The 26,441-nt window shown below is 36.0% G+C and overlaps 1 protein-coding gene across 7 annotated transcripts in view; it reads left to right on the top strand.

Annotated features, from left to right (window-relative positions):
- ATP11A (ATPase phospholipid transporting 11A) overlaps positions 1–26,441 on the top strand; it is a 123,288-nt gene that overhangs the window by 83,556 nt on the left and 13,291 nt on the right. For all 7 annotated transcript variants that reach the window (XM_083362490.1, XM_083362485.1, XM_083362484.1 and 4 more), the window contains exons 13-27: positions 585–758; positions 2,340–2,503; positions 3,632–3,703; positions 4,010–4,083; positions 4,781–4,884; positions 5,529–5,710; positions 6,272–6,523; positions 8,348–8,522; positions 9,293–9,395; positions 9,623–9,768; positions 13,338–13,397; positions 14,634–14,761; positions 15,975–16,110; positions 25,288–25,353; positions 26,140–26,243. In XM_083362490.1, the coding sequence (XP_083218616.1) occupies positions 585–758; positions 2,340–2,503; positions 3,632–3,703; positions 4,010–4,083; positions 4,781–4,884; positions 5,529–5,710; positions 6,272–6,523; positions 8,348–8,522; positions 9,293–9,395; positions 9,623–9,768; positions 13,338–13,397; positions 14,634–14,761; positions 15,975–16,110; positions 25,288–25,353; positions 26,140–26,243 (1,940 nt within the window). The remainder of the gene's footprint in view (positions 1–584; positions 759–2,339; positions 2,504–3,631; positions 3,704–4,009; positions 4,084–4,780; positions 4,885–5,528; positions 5,711–6,271; positions 6,524–8,347; positions 8,523–9,292; positions 9,396–9,622; positions 9,769–13,337; positions 13,398–14,633; positions 14,762–15,974; positions 16,111–25,287; positions 25,354–26,139; positions 26,244–26,441) is intronic.

Below are 26,441 nucleotides of genomic sequence, written 5' to 3'. Positions count from 1 at the left end.
TTGCCACAGTTGTTAAACAAATTATTGCAGTTATTATTTGAATCATGCGGTTGTTAAGTGAATCTGGCTTGCACCATTGACTACACTTATCAGAAGCTGGCTGGGAAGGTTACAAAAGCTGATCACATGACCCCGGGACAGCGCATACTTGCCAAGTGCCCCAATTCTGACTACTTGACTGTGGAGATACTACAATGATCAGAAGTATGAAAAGCCCATCATAATTCACTTTTACAGCACCATTGTAATTTTGAATAATCACTAAATGAATGGTTGTAAGTCAAAGATTACCTGTGTCACAATCCAAATCACTTAGCGCTCTTTGTACTGTAAACAGGCTTACCATTGGAAATTCATAAAGATAAATTTTTGAACTAGAGTAATAAAATATTGTTTTAAAAAATAATAAAAAAAACTTTCTCCTCTGTATTGCATTCATTTGCATTATAGCAAAATGACTCCTTGAAAAGAAAATATTGCAAATTTTCTAAAGACCAAATGACATAATTTCAAAATTCACACATAATTATTCAAATCTGTCCTTGCTATGTTAATCCTTGGTTAAGCTATCTTTCTCTTTTCAGGTTGAATATGTTTTCACAGATAAAACAGGGACATTAACTGAAAACAACATGGAATTCATAGAGTGCTGCATTGAGGGACATGTATATATACCCCATGTCATCTGTAATGGCCAAATCCTCCATGATTGTGCTGGAATTGATATGATTGATTCATCCCCAGGAGGAAGTGGAAAAGTATGAACAGTTGTGCTTTGTTTTGTTAATGCTGATTTAACATATTGAAAAATTAAACTTGATTTCTGATTTTCTGGACACATCTATGTAATTTTGTGGGCAACAATATGCTGTCGCTTTCCCATCTAGCTTACTGCCTTGACCATTATTGAAAACATGTCATTTGAATCATTTGGTTGAAGTAGCTTTTTGTTTGATAGGTATTGTGCTTTAAAAATGTTAAATGCTTTTTCTAAGACGTTTCTAATTTGAAAGTGATACCAATACCACTATTTAAAATCTTTGCAGAGAATAATTAAGAATTCTCTGGACATCAAACTAATAAATGAAGATGATATCACTTGAGTTTAAATTAAATTGGAGCAATGTAAAAAGTGTGCTGCAACTCAGTCCAGGGGTTGCAATCTTGATTCCTGTCTAGTTTGATAAGGCAGGATAGAAGGATGGATCTAGAGGATTTAATAAGGATAGCAAGAGCTTGGGGGTGGCATAAACACAATTTTCAATTGTATTTAAATTTAAATGTACACCTTTTTAATTTTATTTAATGATAGCTACAGTAATCATTTATTGGTGGAAAGGTAAACGTAATTGTTCTAAAATGGCTTTGTGAGGTGGACATAATCATTGCACTTATCATTGTGAAAGGCTTACATTGATATATTGATTTTTGTAATGCACATGTGAATTGGCTCCTTTCTTAGAGAAGTTTTCACCAAATCACAACACCTCTGTTTTTTTCGTCTCTCTCTCTTTTCTCTCAGAGCTCATAACACTTCAGATAATCTCACTAGCATGACTTAATAAAGTGATAAAATGTCCTGAGTGCAAGTTGCATATTGATCCCAAAATATTTTATTACCAGTTCAACTTCACAGACTCTGTCATTGGTCTATCAATGGCCCTAAGTGATCAAGGGAATGGCTATATAAACTATAATAAGAAAAAAAATAGTGATCACATGGGATTTCTACAGCTAAGACCCCTGTAGCTGAACCCAGAAATACAACGGCTAAACACTTTTTAATGAACAGATCAAGAATATTATTTCTTTAAATACATTGAAATGCTTTATTTATTTGTAGAGTTTTTTTTCTTAAAATAGATACGCTTACTAACAGTGGAAAGTCTTCCCTTCCCTTCCTCTTTGCAGCCTCTTATCATGTTTTCTATTGCACTTTGTTTATAAGATCTGTATGCTCTTATGGACAAACTTTAGGAATCAGAGGTGTTGATGGAAGGAGGGAGAGAAAAATAAAAATTTCCTTCCATTAACTTCCTTAAATTAGGATCAATGCTAATAATGTATCCACTTTGAGCTCATCAGTCTAATAAATTTAAATGTACAATATCTTTCCTATAAGTAAGTACATACTAGTATTTTTTATAGTTGTTCTTCCCTTTTAATTTTTTTATAAAGTTTTATTGATTTTTTTAAATAGAATTCAATAGTAATCATTCAACAAAAACATGTTGTCTGAGTATCTTATTCACTAATTCAAATTAAATTCCTAAACCCTAAATCTTTTCTCCAACCATTTTAATTTATAAATTTAATTTATTTAATTTTTAATTTATTAGGACCGAGAAGAGCTCTTTTTCCGAGCTCTATGCCTTTGTCATACAGTTCAAGTGAAAGAAGATGATACGGTGGATGGAGTAAAGAAAGCTCAGCTTTCAGGAAAATCTTCTGTGTATATTTCATCATCCCCTGACGAAGTTGCTTTAGTTGAAGGGATTCAGAGGTATGTACAAATTAGTATAATTGTCTCAAAAACGGTGTAAGACCAAATGTCTATTCCATGTTATCTGTGAAAATAGGTCTGTGATTCACTGAGAAAAATACAGATATTAAGAAAACAAAAGTAGGCCTAGTGGATATGAGACGTTACTTTGGACATAAAGACTGTAAAACAGCTCTAGGTTTATCTTAATTTCTGCTGAAAAATAAATGTTTCTTCTATTTTAAAGCCCAATGTTGTAATTTATGTGAAAATGTCTGGCTTAGAGGTTATCAAAAATAAAAACCTTTATTATAGTCTAAAGCACAACAATCTAAATGGCAAAAAACTTCTCTTAAGACCTACTTGAAAGTGAACATGAAAGTGGCTAAGCTAGTCTATATGTGGGAATATCTGCACTCCCATCTTTTTAAAATAATTGTTCACTCCCCACATGTAGATCAAATAGGGGAAAGATAGAAAATGGAATGTTGGATATTGTTATCTCATAAGTGTTTACCATGGAGTTACATTTGGGTTGTTTACTATAAATATGGACAAGAATATAATTGAGAATCAGAAATGCAATGTCGAAATGTGATGAAAGTAAAAATTCTGAAGGTAGTTGGCATACAGCATACACCATTTAGGTATTTCTACTTGCTTCTTCAACCAGTATGAGCAACTAGGTACACTTGGAACCTTTGCATTCTTTGGACTTGTTAGGGAAAAAACACAAACCAACGCATATAATGCTAAGGAACTAGAGATGAAGTTATTTGGCTTTGTTCAGCTACTTTCACTGGTAAGGAGGAGCAAACTAAAAGTGATAACTTCCATGCACCTCCTGCCTAAATAATACTCTACAGTTGTCACTAATTCTGGCATCTGAATGCATCTAATGTCTTGGTAAAAGCAAAATAAAAAACTTGATTTGATTACAGATAGGCATCCACAGCTTAAGTAAATTAGCTATTCTTTAATCCTTGAAATAGAAAACAGGATAAAGGAATCCTTAACCAACCTGAGTGAATCGCATTTTTCTGACCTGAAAATTATATTAAAAAGGTATTTTTAACATACATCAAACTCCATTGTAAACATGAAATATAATTATTTTAATTCCTGTTATGTCTATAATTGAATTTTTAGACTTGGTTATACATATTTACGATTGAAAGACAATTTTATGGAAATTCTAAATCGAGAAAATGACATTGAAAGGTAAGTTATTTTTAATATGAAACAAGGGTAATCAATGGAATACTTCCTGTATATAGTTATTTAAAACACACTTAATGTCATTAGAAAAATTACTTGTAAAAAATATACTGCTTAATTGATTCTTTAAGCTATTTTGGAAAGACTTAGAACCTTGTAAGTGAATTTTGAGTCAGAATATGGGATTTAAATGGGACATTATTTTTCCATCATAAGAAATATAAGACCATGGTGTCCCTATCCTTCTAAAACTAAGAATGTAAACATGCATATGTAATTGATTGCAAAATGTTATTTTGTTTCTTTCAGATTTGAACTATTAGAAGTTCTTAGTTTTGATTCAGTAAGAAGACGGATGAGTGTGATTGTAAAATCAGCAAAAGGTAATCAAAAGAAACTTTACAGTTTCACATTGAAGGACTTTTTTATTCTTTCCAGCCCAGTAGGATGCTATTAAACAAGCTTTAAAAAATGTGGAACTCTGCCTGTATGTCAGAAAGATAATTTTCAGATAAGAACAGGATTCATATTTGTTGGGGGAAAGATGGCAAGAGAAAGATCTACTTAGGAAAGCACTACTATAGACCACAAGATTCTGAAGCAAGGAGAGAGTTTAGAATGCAGCATTCTGAGCCAATGCATGTGCCTAACTTGTGTCTTCCTTATTTTAATATACTATAACTATGTTAAAGAATGTCTATTAATATTTCAGAAATCTGTTGAGACCAGGGGAAGAAAGTCAAACCCAAAATACCAGACCAGAAAATCAACTCCATGGGAAAGCAAGAACTAACAATTATTGATACTAACAATTTCTATATTAGAAATATAGAATCTTGCCTGTCTGGTTCTGCTGTACCTCCCCCCCCTGCCCCTTTTTATACTCTTATGAATCAGGGATATCTGCCTGAGCTATTTCTGAATGCTATCTTCTCCCTCAGGATTTTAAAAAATGTTGTCAGCCCCTTTTGCCTAGGTAATAGTTCTTGCCTATTTTCATCAAGTTCACTTCACTTACTCTTCCCAGATATGTTACTGTGTATTTAACAAACTTTTCTCATTTTGTTTCTATATTTTCAGGGGAAATCTTTCTGTTTTGCAAAGGAGCAGATTCTTCTATATTTCCTAGAGTTACAGAAGGAAAAATAGAACAGATCAGGTCAAGAGTTGAGCGAAATGCTGTGGTAAGATCCAAATTCTATTAAGTATAATTTATATTGTGTGTCTGTCTGACAGAAAGAAATGCAATGTATCCCAAATGGAACACATTGATGTCCACAGCAAATCAAGATTCCATTAATATCATATGGTAATACCATGATGCAAATCCCACCTCTCTATTTGCATTTTTTATCCTTCTGTCTAACAGACATATATAGAGTAAGTTGTGATATTCAGTTCACAATATCATGAAGCAAGTTTTGCCATACATTCTCTTGGTCTTTTCCTGCTCCCCTACATCTACCTGTGTATAGAACCAAAGAGTTGAATGATCTAACACAAAGATCTCACATAAGAAGTGATGTAATTATGCATCATTTGAGTGTTCTTTCCTAAGATGTGAGGGTATCATATGATTGTCACCATTTTTAATCTTATTTTACTTTGTGGGATCCTCAGGCATTGTTTTGGAGGATGTCAGCCATAAAAGCCCTCAAAGGCTTCATCTTCCTGATGCTACACTTATATGTGGTATGTTTGTGGTTTAGCATTATATGTAAGCCAAACCACAATAGTTTGAGCCTTAGACTTCTGTGTAGAGCTCATTAGTAAAGTATGCAACTTTTCCAATAAATATTTTCTGTGCTTCTATAACAATTGTTTTTAGGAGGGTTTGCGAACATTATGCATTGCATATAAAAAATTCACATATGAAGAGTATGAGATTGTGGAAAAACAGCTTCAAGAGGCAAAATTAGCCCTTCAGGATCGTGAAAAAAAACTGGCAGAGGCATATGAACAGATAGAACATGGGCTTATCTTGCTTGGGGCTACAGCGGTTGAAGACCGGTTGGTGTTCTTCTTTCCATATATGTCAAATATATTGTTCTTGATCTTAAATTCAGTTGTGGTGGTTAATTTTTTTTCTTGGTCAAAGTACCTATGTGATGAAAAAATTTTGACCTTTATAGTTAGATTGGTTAAGCATAGTCTCCCAGTTTGTACAATATGGGACATTCTACTTAACTAAAGGTTCCTGATTTATTGAGACAGGGTTAAAGGGATTATTTGGGAAATTGAAGCTTTTTCATTTTTAACATAATGAGCTAAGTTACAGTAATCCGAATTGATTGAATGAAGCTTTAGAATCTCACCCAGCTTAGAAAAATGATCCCTTTAGTAGCAAATGTAAAACAGTTGAAAAACCCAGTCATTCTTTGTAGATGAAATTTAACTCCTGTATCAAAGTCAAATAATTGAGCAATTTGTTAATAACATGATAGAAAACATATTGTTAAAAGGAATTTAAATTGAGGGCTTCCCTTATATAGAAATGTAATAAAATGTAATGTAATAGGTTCACTCTATTCTTAATTCCAAATTTTATTATTTACTGTTGTTGCTTCCTAGATTACAGGAAAAAGCTGCTGATACAATTGAAGCTCTGCAGAAAGCTGGCATTAAAGTATGGGTTCTGACAGGAGACAAAATGGAGACTGCTGCAGCCGCCTGCTATGCCTGCAAGTTATTCAGAAGAAATACTCAAATACTTGAGTTAACTACAAAGAAAATAGAGGAGCAGAATTTGCATGATGTATTATTTGAATTGAGCAAAACTGTCCTAAAGCACAGTGGCAGCTTAACAAGGGACATCTACTCAGGGTAAGTTGAAAATACTGATGGAGCAGTGGTTAGAGTGCAGTATTGCAGGCAAACTCTGCCCGCACACTGGAGTTCAATCCTGATGGGGTTCATAGTTGACTCAGCCTTCCATTTTTGCTGAGATCAGCAAAATGAGAACTCAGATTGTTGGGGGCAATATGCTGACATTGTAAACTGCCCAGAGAGTGCAGTATATGTACTGCTGTATAGGGCAGTATATAAGTCCAATTGCTATTGCTAAAATACATGCTCAGAGTTGAAGCTTTCAGGAATAAGAGGAAGGACAGCTCTGAAAATTTCTTTTGGTATTCAGCAGGTAGTTCTTTATCAGTATGTATGGAATTCTTTGGGGGGGGAGGCATTCATTTTACAGTATATTTGAGCTCCCTTTTCCATACTACTCATCTCTGGACCAGGAAGGCCTTCAGCCTATTATGCTTTGAAAGCCTTGCATTTGGACTCTTGCAGTGAGTTCTAGTGGTTTTGTCCTTGAAAACCACATGGGAATTGGAGGTAGTGGCAGGGCTAAGAGGGCCCTTGCACAATTTTGTATTGTACACTAATTGTACCTGTTCCTAGCTCAAACTCAGGCTCACTCATGCTCTGGTCAGCCACCAGTTGGATCAGTTAGAGTAATGCACTCTACACTGGACTGCCCTTGAAGAGAATCCAGAAGCTTCACTTTATGGAAAATGCAGCAGTGTGTTATATGTGTTCCTTGTACAATATGTTACACTTCTGCTCCATGAACTGCATTGGCTACCAGTTTGTTTCTGAATCCAGTTCAAGGTGCTGATTTTGACCTTTAAAGCCTTATATGGCATGGGGCTGGATCATTTGAGGGACTGCCTCTCCCCAATTACTTCTCTCTGTCCCACCAAATATAGCAGAGAGAGCATGCTGTGAATTCTGTCATTTAGAAGGCTACATTTGGTGGGCCCTAAGCAATGGGACTTCTCAGTTGTGGTATTGACATTGTAAACTATCCTCCCCTCTGCTTGGCTCCATTCTTTGCTTTCTGAAGGTCCCTCACGTCCTGGCTGTGCCATCAGGCCTGGGGACCCCAGGGAATGGTGAACGGGTGAGGTAGCTTTGTTATTATAAATATCCATTCGCCAATTACTTTTCTATAGTTTTGAATGTTTTAATAATATAATTATTATTTATGATTTTTTTACTTATTGTATACCACCAAGAGTCACTATATAATTTTATATAAATAAAATAAAACGATAAAAATATGGTGGCATGCCTATGTGACACACCTGCTTGGGGTGCTGCAGTGGTTACTAGCAGACTTCCAGTTGCATTCAGAGTTGTGGTAATTACCTATAAAACTTTAGATGCTACAAGGTTCATCTATGTGAGACATCTCTATCACCTATAGTTTCTGCCCATCCTGCATGATCAGAAACAGTTTGTGGGCTTAGTTGGACCTAGAAATGTGTCTTCTCCATTGCAGCATCTGTCCTCTAGAATGACAATGTAAAAGAGAAGCTGTACATGGAAACTGATGTTTTCTGATAGTGTTGATGTTTTCTGATAGCATCTTTAAAATGTAAAAATAGCCCATTTTTTATTCCTTGATATATATGATATCTGAGGTAGACCAAGAGACTAATGGAATGACAGTCTAGTGGGGAAAAAAATGTACTCTTTTCTATAATCCATAGAGGGAAAACAAATCTGCTGTGGATTTATTTAAAAAGGAAACAAGACCTGGAACTCTAAATTTGCTTTATTTCAGGATATCTTTTGGCATGGCTGCTATTGCTTAGTTAAATTGCAAATCAGCATTAATTTCTATACTTTTGTCACTCAAAGGCTTTCAGCTGAAATGCAAGATTATGGTTTAATTATTGATGGAGCAGCATTATCATTAATAATGAAACCACGGGAAGATGGCAGCTCTGGTAACTACCGAGAAATCTTCCTTGAAATTTGTAGAAACTGCAGTGCAGTTTTATGCTGTCGCATGGCTCCTTTGCAAAAAGCACAGGTATGTATTTCCATCTTTCTAGTTCTGTCAGTATTGAAATTGTCACATAATACATTGTGGTAATTATAAAATGTTGAACACTCTGCTTCCAGTAACTGCAAATGGATGAAAAAACAAAACACAAAGAGAATAGAAACCAAAGAAAGATTTCTACAGGAAAGCATTTAGTCAAGATGCATCCTGCTGTGACACTCATTTTTGTATATTTCAAGCAAATTTCAAGATTTAACATATCCCCAAAACAAATGTAATTTTAACAAAGGAAAAATGTTATTTTTGGGGGGAAATGTTGTTTTTATTTATTAAATTATTTTAGTAAATAATTCAGAAAGGTTGGCTGGATTCTGTCTAAATTGATATCAGGAATAGAATTGGAAAAAAAGTTTAAAATGTGCAAGAGAGAAAACCGCTAAATATATTTTTGAGTAAAACACTTGTTACACTTGGGCAGTTCTTTAATATATACTACCTACTTCCAGTGCTATGAGAAATGGGTAAATTTGGCTCTGTTGTGTTTTCTTGAATGAGGAAAGCTATCTGGAAATATTCACTTGGATAATCTATGCAGATAACTACTTATTATTTACTCCCTGTAAATAATAAATGAAGGGGCGTATTAAGTTTTTTTGAGAAAGTAAGACCCCAGAATGTGTTCTCTATCTACCCTTGTAGACAATTTGCAAGAAAAAGTAATAATCCCTAGCAAGTAAACTATTGCACATAACTGCAATATATAGAAATAGTAATGTATTATACTTTCCCCTTTTCAGATTGTAAAATTAATTAAATGGTCAAAAGAGCACCCCATCACATTAGCGATTGGTGATGGAGCAAATGATGTCAGTATGATATTAGAAGCACATGTTGGCATAGGTAAGTAGACAGTCTCCATCTGAAATAAGTAAGCATCTTCATATCCTTTTCCTAAAAATAATGATATTGAGTCATAAGACAAATTGCGCTGGATATGTCCTTCTTAACAGTGTCAAAATTGTAATAAAATGTAAACCCCAGGGAAATTCTGGTATGAATTTTACAACTTGATTTCACAGCCTTGCATATACTTTGCCTCACCAGTTCTCACCCTTCTTTCCCCTTAGGCATTATTGGAAAAGAAGGCCGTCAAGCTGCAAGAAACAGTGACTATGCAATACCCAAATTTAAACATTTGAAAAAAATGTTACTGATTCATGGGCATTTTTATTATGTCAGGATATCTGAACTGGTGCAATACTTCTTTTATAAGGTAAGACAGTATTTTCTTTTCCTTTTAAAATGTTTGAAGCACTCAATAATAGAGTACCTTTTCAACTGTGTACAGTGGTCTCAGAAGTAAATGGAAATAACTTCTGCTTGTGCACACTGGCACTGATCTACTTAAACTAGCAGTAGTACACATCTCCAAATTATTGGGAAGGTTTCCTGGCATTCTGATGCTCTCTGGAGTATCAGTAGCCTCTCTCTCCGTATTAATGGAAGGATTTTCTACTCATGTAATATGATTTTGGATCCAAGCCACAACAGCTCTTTTCTGCACTCATATCAAATAAGCTTATTTTTTTTACTACTGTTTATCTGATGTTGGTAAAGAGTTTTTGAAAAAGCAAAAGTTTGTGCCCCAAGTTCAAGGAAGTCTGTTGGCTTATTACCTTGCAGTTCCTTCGATCCCATCTTTGGTAGTAAGAGGTATACCTCAATGTCTTCATCGATTTGCTGGCATAACAATTGTATGGATAGCAAAACAAAAATCCTGAAGTTCTAAAATCACTTACTACTGGAACATTCATGAATATAATAAATAAAGAAGCAAGCTGTTTGATGGCAGCAAGATTTATTAGGTTCCTATTTTAGTCGACCAAGCTGAATAAAAGACAAATATTTTTATGTCCAGACTGGTTGCTTAGCCCTAGATCATATTAACAGTACCTTTAATTGGTATTTTTATACATTATACATTTTTATATATTTTCAAAATCCATACTTTTGTAAACCTGTACTTTAAAATGCCAACTTCAGGTATTTTAGATTAACATATTCCACAAAGGCTTCAGGATCCATGGCATTTCTTGGACCAAATTATATTTTATTCCTACCCAGTCCTTGATATATGGATTCATACATTAATACATTGCTCAAATGCAATGCCATTCATATGGCCTCTGAAATGACTTTATCCTGGAGACAGTAATTGATGGACAAATAAGGTGACTCAAAGACAAGCCCTTATTTTCCACAAGCTATCACTTTTAAGTTTGTTTGTTTGTGTATTTAATTATTTATCAAATTTATATGTCCTCTCATCTCACAGAAAATGATAAGGTTCCACTTTGAATTGAATAACAGTTTTAATAGCCATTTGAACTAGCGTGGCTGAAGTAGCAATATGTATTCCCATGATTGATCTGTAAATAGCTCTTCTGATCAATATGGTCTAGTGTAGCAATTGATTGACAGAAGTATATTCGGTTCTATGTTATCCTCCTTCTCCAGACAAAGTTAAGCATATAAGTAGCTTATTAGATGCAGACTATGTCTTTGTTTGTATATTATTTATCTTCCTTCCCCCCTCCCAAACATACCCAATTGTTTGGGTTCTCCTAATCTTTCCTTTCCTAGCCTTTACCTTGGATAAAGGATTGATACTTTTGTCTTTCTTTTCAAAGGCAGATTGATAATATCAGGCCCTTTGTAGCCATTCAGAACCTGAAAAAACTACTTTCCCATCAAGTCTTATTAATTAGATACTGTTTTACATATTAAAATGTAAAGGGAGCGATGTCCTAGATTTGGCTCCTGGCCACGTATACTTTAGCACCCCTGTATTTGAATTTTTGATCCTCTTGCAAACTGACTTTTGATGTAGTGAAGAGACCTTTGCCCATTTTCTTGAGAAAGAAAGAATATTTTTAAAATTTATTTGTCAAATTTAAGTACTGTCCATCTCACCCTCAGAGTGACTCTGGGCATGTACAGTTAAAAGCCTAAAAACTATATAAAAATACATTATATCAATAAAAGAACCTCGATAAAAACAAGGATAAATAGTTAGAAGTTAAGAGTCAGGGCAAGCAGCATCAAGGCACCAACCAAATCCAGTGAGCCCCATGTGAGATGGCAGAGCCCGGTCTTCAAACTCCTTTGAAAGGCTAGGAGAGTCGGGACTGCCTCACCTCCAGAGAGGGATAGAGCAGAGAAGACCCTTTTCCTGGATCCTGCCAGCTGAGATTCTTTAACAGACAGGGTCTGTAGCATACCTTTCTTGCCTGATTAGGTAGGGATGAGTCAATTGCTCAGGTAATTTAAAAAATGACTGCAAAGATGTTCTAAGCCTGCATTATTCTGCAAACCACCATTCTCTTTCCCTTCTTCCCAGACGTTCATTGTAATGTACAGACTTTGGAAACAAAAATTAATATTTTAATGTCAGGACTGAACCCATTAGGTGAAATGTTGGAAGCCTCAAACTTCTTTTCCCATTGGTTTTCTCACAGTGACACTTTCTTCCTGCCCTGGTATAGCTTTTATATGTTGTCATTGCCTATCTTCCAGTGGGATATTTTTACCTGATGTCCACCCAATAATTCCAACATATAAAAAATATAAAGATATCCCACAGCCAGTACCGCTTAACTGTCAAGTAGGAAAAGTCGAAGAAGTCAAAGAAGCTGATAAAAATGGAATGCATTCTATAGAACAGGGATCCTCAACTTGGCAACTTTAAGACTTGTGGACTTCAACTCCCACCAAAGCTGGCTGAGGAATTCTGGGAGTTGAAGTCTACAAGTCTTAAAGTTGCTAAAGTTGAGGACCCCTGTTCTATAGTACCACCTGCTACTCTGTAGCATGAGGCATGTGACTAGGGAATCATCCCCTTCTGTTTGGAGAGATAGATCAGTTTCACAGATAGATCAGTTTTACATTCCATTTTTAAAAGAGAAAAAAGGCAGCGTGCTGGTTCACCTGGTTAGGACACTGGGCTGATGATCGGCAGCCTCGCGTTTGAGACCCAGTTACTGCCATGGGACAGGTTGAGTTCCCATCACTCACTCCAGCTCCTGCCAACCCAGCAGTTTGAAAGGGAGCAACCATGAGTAGAGAGATGGATATAACAAGTGGGCAGCTTAATAAGGATATGAAAGGAGCCCCCCACTGAGTGTCGCCCTGAGCAATGGTGGTGTCACCAGTTAATCCTCTCAACCCAGAAGGCTTTGGTGTTGCTAACATGATTGTAGTAGTAAAAGAGAAAAAAATAATAACTTCCTCTTTAGTTGCATGCAAAACAGTTTTGTTCAGGAGATTAAAATAAGAGAATGGAAAAACACAAGACAGCATCTCAAGTAGAAGAAAAAAGTGCAAAATAAATTAAGATTCTGAACAGATGGCATTGCTTTATGATGGCATTGCTTCATTATTTAGACATACACTGAGCTTGCACTGTGAAAATATTCATTAGAAACTATGTACATATATACATATCCACCTACCATCTAAATGTCTAAATGACATTCAGCTGACAGTCTGGAGCAACAAGTGCATCTTTATATTTTCATTTGTCATGTCTTGTTTCTTACAGATATGCATTCTATCCAGTGTATGAGAATTCTGAGAAAATATTGCATTCTGCTTGTACTGGCCTAAAACATCAATAAACTGAATTGAACACCCATATATTACTAAAAATGTGTTTTAAATGATATTAATGCAATGTCTTATTAAAAACTTAACATTTATAGTTGTTTGAACTTAATATTTGATTGTATTGCTACCACTTCGTTTGTGATCATTTGTGTAATATCTATTGCTCTTGTCTTCCAGAATGTCTGCTTCATTTTTCCTCAGTTTTTATACCAGTTCTTCTGTGGATTTTCACAACAGGTATCTTAAGAACATCTTCATTTTATGAACTAACATAAATTTTGTTTTTATACTATTTTATTTATTTCAATTAGTTTTTCTTCTTCAATACAGAGTTGAATGAAAAATGTTAGTTTTTTCCCCCCAGTTGGGGCTTTTTAGATAATTCAGCTTGCATTAATTCTGGGTAGCAGTGGAGGGACATCAATGAACACAATGAAATTATATTTGAATGTGAGCTTGGGAAGGTTCCATATTTGCATAGGCATAACAATCAACTTTTTATTTTTTTCTGCTGAAAAACTAGAAAGGAATGTTTGAATCTCATAAATTGGTGGCTATTTCTTGAATTTAATGCAGAGGTTCCCAACCTTTTGGGCACCAGGGACTGGTTACATGGAGAAAGGTTTTTTCACAGACTGGAGAGGGCGTGGTTTTGTGTGCTGCCTGTATCCTGCAGATGGGGCTTTGCTTGTTTGTGTGGACTGGTTGCTGCCATGCCATGGCCCAGTGATTTAATGTGTGAACACATTTCTAATCTACTCTTTTGCCTATGTATTTTATTTCTTGATTCCTTACAATGTAAGTAGTATAATCTTCACTACTTAAAGTATGCAAATTTGCCGTGAAGGTTACAGATTCTTAAGCTCATGTACAACTGAAAGGTAACAAATCGTCAGCATTTCTTACTTTTGTAAGATACAAGTAGATTTGTCAGCAATACTACAAGACCACTCATGCTTATTTTTGTCCCCTGTTGTCACAAACTATTTTTTTGTTACTCTTCTATTTTATGTGAGATATAAAGCAATAATCCATAATGACTTAGAAAGTTTTTGTTATTCAGGTAGTGATTGCTACATGAAATACAAAACCAACTTTATGCTTGAAATAGCCAAAGCTAATCATCTTATGGTCATATTTTTTAATGGATAAGAAATATATTCTTTAGTGATTTCTATTGAAATGGGAATGCTTATTATTAATTGGATTTTGCTGTTTTCATACTTATTTATTATTTGTTCGTCCATAGCCAATTCAACTCAATTTTTAATCTAATCAGGACTAGCATAAGAATTAGAGTTAGCTGAATTGAAGAGTATGGTTACAGTGATTAATAGTAGTTATAACATTCATTAGCTAGTAGTAATATAATATCAGCTAATTGGTGATTTCGTGTTTCTTTTATTTCCTCTTATAATTCTTTTTATGACACTATTTTACTAAAAAATTTAAACTGTTTTTTTTTGTCTGCAGCCTTTATATGATACTGCGTATCTTACTCTGTATAATATCAGCTTTACTTCACTTCCTATTTTGTTATATAGTCTAATGGAACAACATGTGAGTTCTGAGACACTCAAGAGAAACCCTATACTATACAGGTAAATGCTTATTGTTTGAACAGGCAGATGAGATCAATTAATTCATATTCTGTTTCTGAAGGGTAGGCAAGCAATGAGTGTTGGAACAAGAGATGTTATGTTAGTGAAATTTATTGTGTGCATATGTTAAATATTCCCAGCAGGAAAACAACACAGGAACTCTGTTTAGGATTTATTAATCAGCTAAAAATTACAGCCCACGTACCAGTAATAATTATTGTTTATAATTGAAAAACAAGTGGGTTCAAAATTGCTTAAACACAAAACATAGTTGTACTTTAAGCATTATCACAGTTTCTCAGCTAAACTCAGTGATATAGGATTTATCAATAGAATCACTGATGAATAAATAATTTCAGTAATATATGGTAATTAATATTTAGAAAAATCACTTGGGAACAAATATCCAAGTATGCATGTTGTATTTAATCTGTAGCTATTTCAGAGAGAGAGAGAGAGAGAGAGAGAGAGAGAGAGAGAGAGAGAGAGAGAGAGAGAGAGAGAGAGAGAGAGAGAGAGAGAGAGAGAGAGAGAGAGAGAGAGAGAGAGAGAGAGAGAGAGAGAGAGAGAGAGAGAGAGAGAGCGCTCTTTGAAATGAAGCAGTGTTCTGGGGACCTCTAGTGTTGTTTTTTATTACTTCTGTGCATGCTTTTGAGTAATTTTGACTCCTGCAGACTAGTCCCTGAAGTTTTCTTGGCAAGATTTTGAAAGTGGTTTATTATTGCTTCCTAGGGCTATGAGTTGGTCACAAGTTCACCCAATTAGCTTTGTGCCTAAGGCAGTACTTGAACTCACGCTCTCCAGGCTGGTATCTCAACTAAATTGGCTGTCTTAAAATAAAGTAAATCATGTATTGGATATATCTGAGTCTTCCTATATGAAAGAATTTAGAACAGCCTTGCTCATCTTGGTGCCCTGCAGTTAAAGTGATCTTCAGTTCCCTTAATTCTCCCTAGAAGGGAATTATAAAAGTTGAAGTGAAACACTTCTAGTGGAAATTCTGGTTTAAGGCTCAGTGAGAAGATATATATAGACTGAAACATCAGCATAGGAATGCATGCTGGCTGAGGAATTTCTGGGAGGTGAAATCATACATCTTAAAGCTAGCAAGTTTAAAAAAACTTTGCTGTATGTAAAGTTCATAGAAACATTACAGCATTTATTTATTTTTATTTCAAATGTAAAAAAATGAGTATCTTATGTTATTATTCAGGGATGTTGCCAAGAATGCTCACCTACGATGGCGTGTATTCATTTACTGGACATTCTTGGGAGTTTTTGATGCTGTCGTCTTTTTCTTTGGTGCCTATTTCTTGTTTGACAGTTCAACAATGACCAGCAATGGGCAGGTTTGTATCTAACTTTCAGATGCTGTTTTAGAGGAAATAATTGAATTGGTTTTTCTTTGGGTATATCTATGCTGGCATGTATTCTCTAAGGCAGGGGTGTCAAACTGCCGGCCTACGGGTCAGACGCATCATGTGGAAGTCATGCCCACCCCATTGCCGGCAATGGCAAAACCGTCCCGATACATTGCGTGGCGTCACGTGACATCGTGAGTTTGACATGTTTGCTCTAAGGATTCAGGCAGGATTTTTTTAAGCCATATTTAGAGAAATTGCAGAATTGAAACTGAACTGTCTGTATGCTAAGGCAAGTGTTCTTCCACTTCCACGTCTTCTGCACAATGTCTACAGATTGATTGAAGTACTCTGAAAAAATTCCAAGAAGCTAAATATGTTTATGTGTTTTCTATTTCATTAAATGTAATTCTAAGTTTCCCAGTTCTGCTCTAGTTATTATAATAAGCAATTTTTAAAATGGGAGGCTGGTCTGGGTGTTAACCTTTGAACTCTTTACATTGAGTTCAGACTGCAATTTATCCTTAAAGCCTTGGGACTATATTTCCTGTAGATTATCTTACTCTGATATATCCCTGACATTCTTCTTCAGAAGTTCAGCTCTAAGCATACTCAGATCAGACCTATTTATCCAGAACATCATGAAACGTTTACAATTCACAGTATTTCCATTATGGCCAGATTGGCATGTTCCAAAGGAGAAAGACAATATTCCAAAATTCCCTAGAACGTTCCATTCTCAGAACAATAGGCTTTGTACTTCCCGGTTTAACTCCATAAGGCCACTGCCAAATAAAAAAAAGGTAGGTGGCTTTAGACAGAACTGATGATGATGATGGTGGTGGTGATGGTGGTGGGGAGGATGGTGATGATGACGATTGAAATAAGGCTCCCTCAGTTGATTGTATTTGTAAAGAAAATTACCCAGAATTCTATCAAATCCTAGACTGGATTTTAAGTGTGGAACCAACAAAAAGCCATCACTTTCTAGTTTTGTCCCTTGAAGAAAAGAGTGAATTCTCTTCATTAACATATACACAGAAAGCCAGGAATCCTAGATTATCAGTATATGTTAACATCTTCATCTTTTCAATCCTTTAAAACTAATATGTCTCTGGGAAAGTGAAAGGTGTTGATTTATGTTTTTAAAAGTATCTTAATAGAGAGCTTAGTTCATGGCTAATTTCTTTTAAGGGCTATTAATAATTTTTTAAAAAAAATCAGATAAATTATAGGAGTTAATTGAGGTACCAGTCACTTGAAACATTTACTCAGTGAATTATACAACTTTATTTAAGCTGTTTACAATATGTGATATATTACATCTTCCACTTTAAAAATAGATATCATATAGTTAAGTACCATACTTATTTGAAAAGAACAAAGTATATCCATTTAAATAAAATTATATTTGTAGTTTTTGTTAAGTACTGTACATAATTTAAAACATATTTTAAAGTCCTTCTGCTTTTATTTGCACATTAACATTTTGCAGTTTGTTTTATTTGTGTCTTGCTTTTTTATTTTCTTCTTCCTTTCTTCTCTTTCTGTCTTCAGCTAATGACAGTCAACACTCACATGGTAAGACTGCTGTGGTTTTGTCATGATGTGTGTTTTTCTCTATTGCAATTCAGATATTCCTAGAAAAAAAATCACATTTTTTTTCTTTTTTGCCTCTTATAAGCTGTGCCAAAATAATAAAAAACTTAATTTACTTTTTAAAAACAAAGAATTGTATGGGATTTTTTTAAAAAAAATTACTTCTATTTGTTTACTTTCTTTCATGTTCGTATAATTTAATTACATTAGGATAGTTACTGTTCACACACACACACACACAAAATAAGATAGGTAGTTTGGGGAAAAATAAGCGATTGGTAAAGCCACAAGAAACAAAGTAATAGTGTAAATCATTTATGCAGATGAATTAAAGTAATTCACAAAGTTAAACCATCTAGGCAACTTTTGAAGCTCTACATTTAAACCATGCTTTATCCGGGCTTCTGTTCCAAAGACTGTGATCTATTATATCATACTTGCTGCAGGAACCTCCAAGGCTATTCTCTACCATTCCACATTTTCAGGAGTTATAGACAGTTCCTGGAGAAAAAGAATCTTCACAGACAGTCTCATCTGTGGAACAAAAATACAAATCTGCTTTACCATAAGCAGGCTTTCTAATTAAGTTCAGCATTTTCTAAATGTTTGTTTTTAGACTTGCTAACTACTTCTAGGAAAATATGACTTTATATGTTGGCTGTGTATTTTTTTATTTCAAAGGTAGTTGGATCCCTGTGAGATGAAGTAAAAAAATTCAGATCACTTCCACAGTCTTTGTTCATTGACAGAGTTTCACTGGTTAGATGGGTAACCATATAAATTTATTTAATAGATAGATATCTCCATTCTATACACTGGACAGGCTCAACAACAATTAAGTATGCTTCTCTTTGTGTATATAGTTTGCTGTGCTTTTATCACCATAGCTATATGAAGTTGCAGATGTATCAGAATTCTCATGATACAACTTCTCATGAGACAGATTTGCTTGCTTATTATCTGTCTGTCTGTCTGTCTGTCTGTCTGTCTGTCTGTCTGTCTATCTATCTATCTATCTATCTATCTATCTATCTATCTATCTATCTATCTATCTATTTCCAAGCCACCCACTCTCATAGTTCTCTGGGTGCTGGACCATAGAACAAAAAATAATAATAAAACTAATGAAACATCATTGGCATTGGACCAAGACATAATGGAATAAGACTGTACCTGCTTGTGAAAAGCCAGGGTGGGTACTGCATAAAACTGGTGGGGTTGGGTAGTTGCATAAGGTACAGGGTATTACTGAGAAATTCTGTTGACAGGCCCATGTCCTATCAACAGAATTGGAGGGCTCCCAGCAGGACCCCTTACAATGATGAATCAGGCAGTTAGATTTGATTCTACAAGGAGTTGTTGAATAAATATGCTGGTGTAAGGTTTTTAGGATATAAAGACCAGCACTTTGAATTTGGTCCAGAAGCCAGGTTTTATGCTGCTGGTATATATTGATAGTGTTGACCTGCCAACAGTGTAACTGCTGCATTTTGTACCAGCCAAAACCTCTGGGTCATCTCCAAAAGCAACATGAAAATTGCATTGCAGAAGTCCATCCAACCAACTGGTGATTATATTATCAGTCATTGTGACAAAGTCATCCTGGTTCAACTAGAGCAGGGGTGAGCAACCTGAAACAGTGAAAGAGCCACTCGGAACCGGTTCCCTCACAAAAGGGAAAACTGGGAGCCGCAAAAAATGTGTGCACATGCGCGTACATGCGCGCATGCGCAGAACAGGGTTTGACCGAAGAGTGGAGCCAAGTCGAGATATGCACCTACCCTGCATATTTGAATTGATTGATTGAACTTTTTTAGTCCCACTTTTTTTTTTTTGGACTGCACATGGCAGAGGACTGGGAGCCGCAGAAGATGGCTGAAAGAGCCGCATGTGGCTCCGGAGCCGCGGGTTGCAGACCTGTGAACTAGAGTCATAACTGTCCCAGAGATGCTTTGCAAAAAGCAACTGGACTTTCTTTGATGTTTATCATGAAGAATTTGCTTCTGAAAAAGCTTCTTGGATGAAAAACAAAATGTCTTCAAGGAAGAAAAAAGAAAATCCAATTGCCTTTTGGAAAGCATCTTTGGGACAACCGTGACCTGGATAACTGAGAATCTCCAAAGACATTTAGGGTCCTTGGTGCTTTCTGAGCTTGCTTGTTTTGTTGCAAGCATTTCATTACCCAAACTAGGTAACATCCGTCAGTGCCAGTAAGGAGTGCAGTTTGCTCTCAGTTTAAATTCTAGTGGTTTGCCTGTCAGTGTTGGTGGGGGTGGTCTTGAGATCCTTTGATTGGGCTATTTGCTGTTGGCTTCTTTGGCAGTTTCTTGATTGGGGTATTGTTTACTTGATTGCTGATCTAATGTTAACCTTGGAGTTAATCTATGCTGATCTAGGTGCTGATTACTGGTGGAGATGTGCTTGGGTCTTTTTGTTCCTTTTTGGGCTGGGTGATAGTCTCTTTTGCATAGTCTATAGATGTTGTTAATGTCTATGTGTCTATTGATGGCTGATTGTTAGAGTGCCAGGTTTCTAGAAATTCCCTGGCATTTTTGGACTTGACTTGGTCTAGCATGGTCATATTTTCCCAAATGAAACTATGGTTAAATCCTTCTATATGTTGTGAAATTAAAGAATTTTCATCATGTCTTGTGACTGCTAATTGGTGTTTGTGGATGCGTTCTGCCAGTCTTCTGCCTGTTTGTCCTACATAGTGGTTTTTGCAGTCCTTACATTGTATGTTGTAGATGATTCCTGTTTTTTCTTCTAGGATTGTTGGATCTTTTGATCTGCTTAGGATGTTTTGAAGGGTTTTAGTTGCCTTGTGTGCTACACTGATTCCATGTGGTTATAGTAGTCTGTTGGTAAGTTTCTGAGATATTCTTGATGTACAGCAGTGTAATTCTTTTTAGGGTTTGTGTTGGTTGTGCTGTATTGGGTTGAGTGCTCAGGGACTTTTTAGTAAAGTTGCGTGGATATCCATTTTGTTGGACTATGTTGTATAGATGCTTTCTTTCCTTTTTCTGCTGTTCCACACAAGCCAAGTCCAAAAAACAGAAATGTTGATAATTGTTGGAATTTCCATGACAAGAGTGGGCAGGGCTCCAACCAGTGATAGTTGAGGCTACTTTTTCCTTTCTTGCACTCTATTAGACTATCTCTCTGATGAAGAGGTGACTGCTTGACATTGTTGTGATTCAGGGTCAGCCTGTGGGTTCGGCAGTTGGGTCGGACGATTCAGAGGAAGAGGAGGGGGGTGACGAAGAGCTTGCTGAGGATAGTATTGAGGCTCCGCAGAGCCCTCAGCCAGGCCCCTCCCACCTGGTTATGACGCAGACCCAGCTGTGTGAGCCTGACAGCGTGGATGAAGATGACCCACAGCTGGCCCTGTTCAAGGACGCCCGACGCAGGAGGCAGTCAAGCACGAGTAAACAGAGGAAGGCAATGGGGCACCTCGGAAGGAGGCAGACAGAAGCCATGCCCTGAACTGTTTAAAAGGGGAATGTGTGGGAGGGCTGGTTTGCTGAAGGCAACTGTTTGAATAGCTCCTGTGTCATGGTTCGTGTTTTGTTTTGCTCTGTTTGCTTTTGTGTCCATAAATTTGGTAGGCTTAGTTCCAGCCTCTTGCCTTCTTGTAAAGGGGTTGTCCCTGCCTTATCTGCAGGGCCGGTAGTAGGCTGGTACAGAACAGACATTAAGCATAGGACTGTGAGCTATAATTATAATAATGCTATATTTTGTAAAATATAAATACTTTTAAATTTCTAACAAGGTTTTTGAGGACTGAAAATTCTTCATCTTTACAATTCTGTTATTTTCCATCTTCTATTGCATTCTTATTATTGACATGGTGTGAATTCAGTTTTCCTTTCTACCTGCTTTTGTTATTTTTCATTTTTTTCCTTCTCATTTTAAATCTAAAACTAGAAGTCTATTGTTCTGGCACTTTTTGTCATAGCAGAGATACTTTGGGCTTTGTGTTTTGTGCTCACTTATTATTTCTCGCTGTCCTAGACACTTAGGCTTGCTCTAGAAAAGATAAATAACATATAAATAATTTCCAGACATGGCTCTTGTCTCTCTTGGAACTCACACAAGTGCTTGCTTTTCTTTCTCCTCTATGCACAGAAAACTTTTTCAGATAAATGTATAGAGCATATCTAAATTCTGTTCTTATTTATTGAAATCCAATTAATAATATGCTACTTTAGTTATAATTAGCTATTCTTTCAACATCCTTTCTGCATATTTTAACCTTGTATAATTGGGCAGTGTGGTTATATACTGCAAATGCAGTTGCCATTTGTGTTACCTTTATATTCCAAGCCATGTAAGGCTTTATAGGTAATCACCAGCACTTTGAATTGCACCAGAAACAGACTGGTAACCAGTGTAGCTCATGCAGGAGTGGTGTTACATCTGCCATATACCTGGCACTATTTACTTCCTGTGTGGCACCATTCTGTACCAGTTGGAGTTTCTGAATGGTCTTCAAGGGCAACGCATGTAGAAGCATGTTATAGTAGTTCAACCTGAAGGTTACAAGGGTGAGATTTACTGTGAGTAGAGCCTTCTGGTCCAGGTATGAGCTCAATTGGTGCACCACCCAAAGATGTGCAAAGGCCCTTCTAGCCAGGGTGGCCACCTGCTCTTCAAGCAAATCCAAGAGACTCCTAGATTGTGCACCAGGTCTATTTGGGGCAATATAACTCCATCAGAACCATGGAAGAACCTTGTCTCCAGGGAGTCCAAATATACCCACGGTGTCAGAATCCATTTATATCATATTCATAAATGTATGTTTAAAACATTATTCCATGGATTCTGCCATCTCCCGAGGAGGAGGAAATGAATGTGTATTGAGCCTGTATTAGGCATTTCAAAGGAAAAGAGAAGCCTTTTGAACTGGGGGAACAAAAGGGGGGGTTAGGGTAGGAGCATCTGGCTTGTGTCATGGAAGAGAGCAATAAACATAAAAGGTCCTAAGTTCCTTTTTCCCATGAGAGGGATGATACGAGGTAAATGATGGGGGACTGACCAAATGGGGTTAAGGGGGGGTTGAACCGGGAACTCTTTATAAGGGTTTAGTTTGTAGAACAATATTAAGTCCTGTCTTGTATTTCTACAACCAAGCATGTCACAGTAAAGATTCCTTTTGGACTAAGATTTGGCTCCAAGAGTTTTGTCTTCCTAAGTCGTGGTTTGGGGTGGGTCCTGACACACGGCCACTTTATCTTGCTAGAGTTGAGTGGGAGCCCTTTTTGCACTATCCAATCCCCCAAATCCTCCAGATATTGGTATAGGACATCCACAGCATCACCCTGGGGGCCTGGGGTAGAGATATAAAGCTCTATATAAATCCTGCCCTCTTGCCCCAGCCAGGTCTTAGTGATATGCCAGATCAGTCTTTTCTTCAACAAATAAGTCATGGATCAAGTGATTTTATTACAGACTGATGTAGCATTCGGCAGCAGCCATTGACAGGCCAGGGCATTAAAAGCCTGAATTGTTATAAAAATGTTCAATATTTATATAAACTGATACTGAATTACCTATATCTCTTTCATTTTAACGCCAGATTTTAACCTGGTCATTATTATGAAATGGACAATTTCTAATAATGTTAAATATTTCCCATAAATATGGAAATATATGAAAAAATCAAGAAAGATATTTTAATATCTGTTACAAATATCAAACATTAACATACAAATGGAAATGAGAGTCATGTGATTCATCTCATTTTGCTTATTCAGAAAAAAGAACCTTGATATCAATTTCACTCTTGAATCCTATTTTGTTGATCTCTAATTCTGATCACTGTTTGATACAAAGTTTTGGAATACACTAATAATCTAATATTCCAAATGTATTCATCATTTTAAAACTTATTTGTTCAAGGGGAAAATTAGAAATATCACTCCTCTGAGGGTTTTTCATCTCAAGAGTGGGAAGTTGTCCACAAGAGGGAGGAGAGATTTTAACATTTTTCTAACTATTCTGCAAGTGGAGTTATACTTACACATTTCTGGATCTGTCATTTGGTAGCTAAAGTTGTTTTATTGTTATTATGGATTATTTTCAAATTACTTTTACTAGAAGGTAGATGATTAAGTCATGGGAAAAAGATATAAATGTGATACCAATGACCACCAATGATAAGGATGATTTTTGTTTTGTTTTACATTTGATATTAACAGTGAAATCTTATGCAGGATGTAAGAGGTTTTTTTTATTCTGTTGGATTTATTCCTTGATAAGCATGCATAGGATTTAAATCTTTTTACATCACAATTCATGTACTATCGAGCTAAAATAACATTTGCTCTTTTCTTTCATAGATAGCCTTTCCAATCCTCCTTCCCCATAATGCTGTAGATGCATGGCACAGAATTGTGTGAATCATAAAATGTATTTAAATATAATGAAAGTCTAAAATAATGTAGTATGTTTATTTATATCACACCTGAAACCTCTAATTCCAGCCGTTCTGTTTTATAGCTGCATATCCTCTACCCCATGCCCAAATTCCATAAGTTGCTCAGCATTCCAGATTCACTGATTTTGTTTGTATGTTGGGCAGGCAGGAGATCTTTTTTTCCCCATTTCTATATTTTGCTACTTGCTGAGGCTTCTGACTTTTACACATAGTCCTCAATTTATGACAATGGAGCCCCAAAATTTCTATTGCTAAGCATGACAGTTGTTAAGTGAATTGTGCCCCATTTTACAACCTTTTTTGCCACAGTTGTTAAGTGAATCACTGCAGTTGTCAAGTAAATCATGCGGTCATTAAGCAAATCTGGCTTCCCCCATTGACTTTGTCAGAATCAAGCTAGGAAGGTTACAAGAGTTATCACATGATCCCAGGAAACTGTAACTGTCATAAACACATGCCAGTTCTCAAGTGCCTGAATACTGATCACATGTCCATGGGATTACTGCAACAGTCATGTAAAAACTGGCCATAAGTCATTTTTTCCAGTGCTGTTGTAACTTCAAATGGTCATTAAACAAATGGTTGTAAGTTGAGGAGTACCTGTATATTGGCTGTAGTAGCATTATGACTCAGTCTTAGAACGCTGAATTCAGGATCTGTTGCAAAGACTAAATCAAGGCTTTCTGTAAAGAATGTTTTAATTCCCATGTGCTATTAGAGGTGAACATATTGGTCTATTACAACCATTTATTTACTCAACAACACTGTGAGAGGTGACTTATTATCAATCCTCACGCATGTTGTAGCATGCCCAGGTTCATGTGATCAAAATTCAGGTGCTTAGCAACCAGCATCATCTAAAAGGATTGCATTGTCCAGAGGTCATATGATCATCATTTGTGACCTTCCCAACCGAATTTTAACAAAGTCAAGGTGGGAAGCTGGATTCACTGATTCCATGCTGGCTCAGGAATTCTGGGAGTTGAAGTCCACGAGTCATAAAAGAGCCAAGGTTGCCTACCTCTGGCCTAGGACTACCTATAAACAGCACTGTTCTAAAAAACCAAACAAACCCCTTTCTTTATTGGAATGTCTAACCTAGGACTTATTTATTCCTTCCTGAATAGATGTTTGGAAACTGGACCTTTGGAACACTGGTGTTCACAGTACTGGTATTCACTGTTACATTAAAGGTATAATCTTCTAAAACATCAAAATGACAACATTCTTATAATCCAAATGATATGGATGATATTTAAGAAAAAGTAATGTTTATAAAGTTTATAAAGATTTTCATGGCATGCAAAAGGTAAATAAGCGTTTTCCCCCTCATAAACTAAAAGCTGTGGTGTTTGTCAGAGCTCTCTGATTATTTAGTACTTTAAGAAGATGAACTTTTAGAAATCATTGGTAGTAATTTGGTCATAATGAGACTTATTACTGTTGTTAAGTCAAGCAAATTTAAAAAAAAAGAGCTGGTGAAATTAATTACATAAAGTGCCTCATCTTATCAGCTCTTTATAAAAAGAATTTTGAAGAACTGTTGTGTGTTTGGTTTCCAATTAGATTTGAATGCTTGGAGCTTTTAGAAGAAACTATCAATAGCCATCTCAGTGGTAAACAAAAAATAATTTTACAATTGCAGCTTCTGAGGAATATGATGTAGAGAGAGCTGAGTAAGGAAGTGCATTTTTCTCTCATGAAGAAATAGATTTGATATGAAAATGAAAAAAATTACATGGTATGGGAACAGAAAGTGTAGGGAAGTGATAACTGCTGATAAAATTTGCTGCAATTTATATACAACTATACTGTATTGCTTAAAAGTACTTTTCAGCACTTTGGTTTAGATAGCTAAGAACAAATTGCTCAAAAATCCAGGATTCCGCAAGTTAAGGCCATCATAAAGCAACTAAATATTTATATAGTCTCCTTTCCTCTATATCCTGAAATACTAATATTAGTATCTTTCTATACAGCTTGCACTGGATACTCACTACTGGACTTGGATTAACCACTTTGTGATCTGGGGATCACTACTTTTCTACATTGTCTTTTCTCTTCTCTGGGGAGGGATCATTTGGTAAGAAACCATTGTGAATCTATATTTAAATCCCTTTGTCTGTTGCGCATAAAAGTTCAGACATCCAGGGGTCACATTGTATCTAGGCCCTCATAGCCTCTGAACATTGGAACAGAACCTCTACGGCAGGCATGTCAAACTGCTGGCCTGCGGGTCGGATCCGTCACACCGAAACCGCACCCACCCCATTGCTGGCAA

The sequence above is a fragment of the Vipera ursinii genome (assembly GCF_947247035.1).
Source record: "Vipera ursinii genome assembly, chromosome: 4".
In the NCBI taxonomy this organism is placed as follows: Eukaryota; Metazoa; Chordata; class Lepidosauria; order Squamata; family Viperidae; genus Vipera; species Vipera ursinii.
The sequence above is the reverse complement of the archived record's forward strand: the minus strand, read 5'-3'. Positions and strand labels throughout refer to the sequence as shown.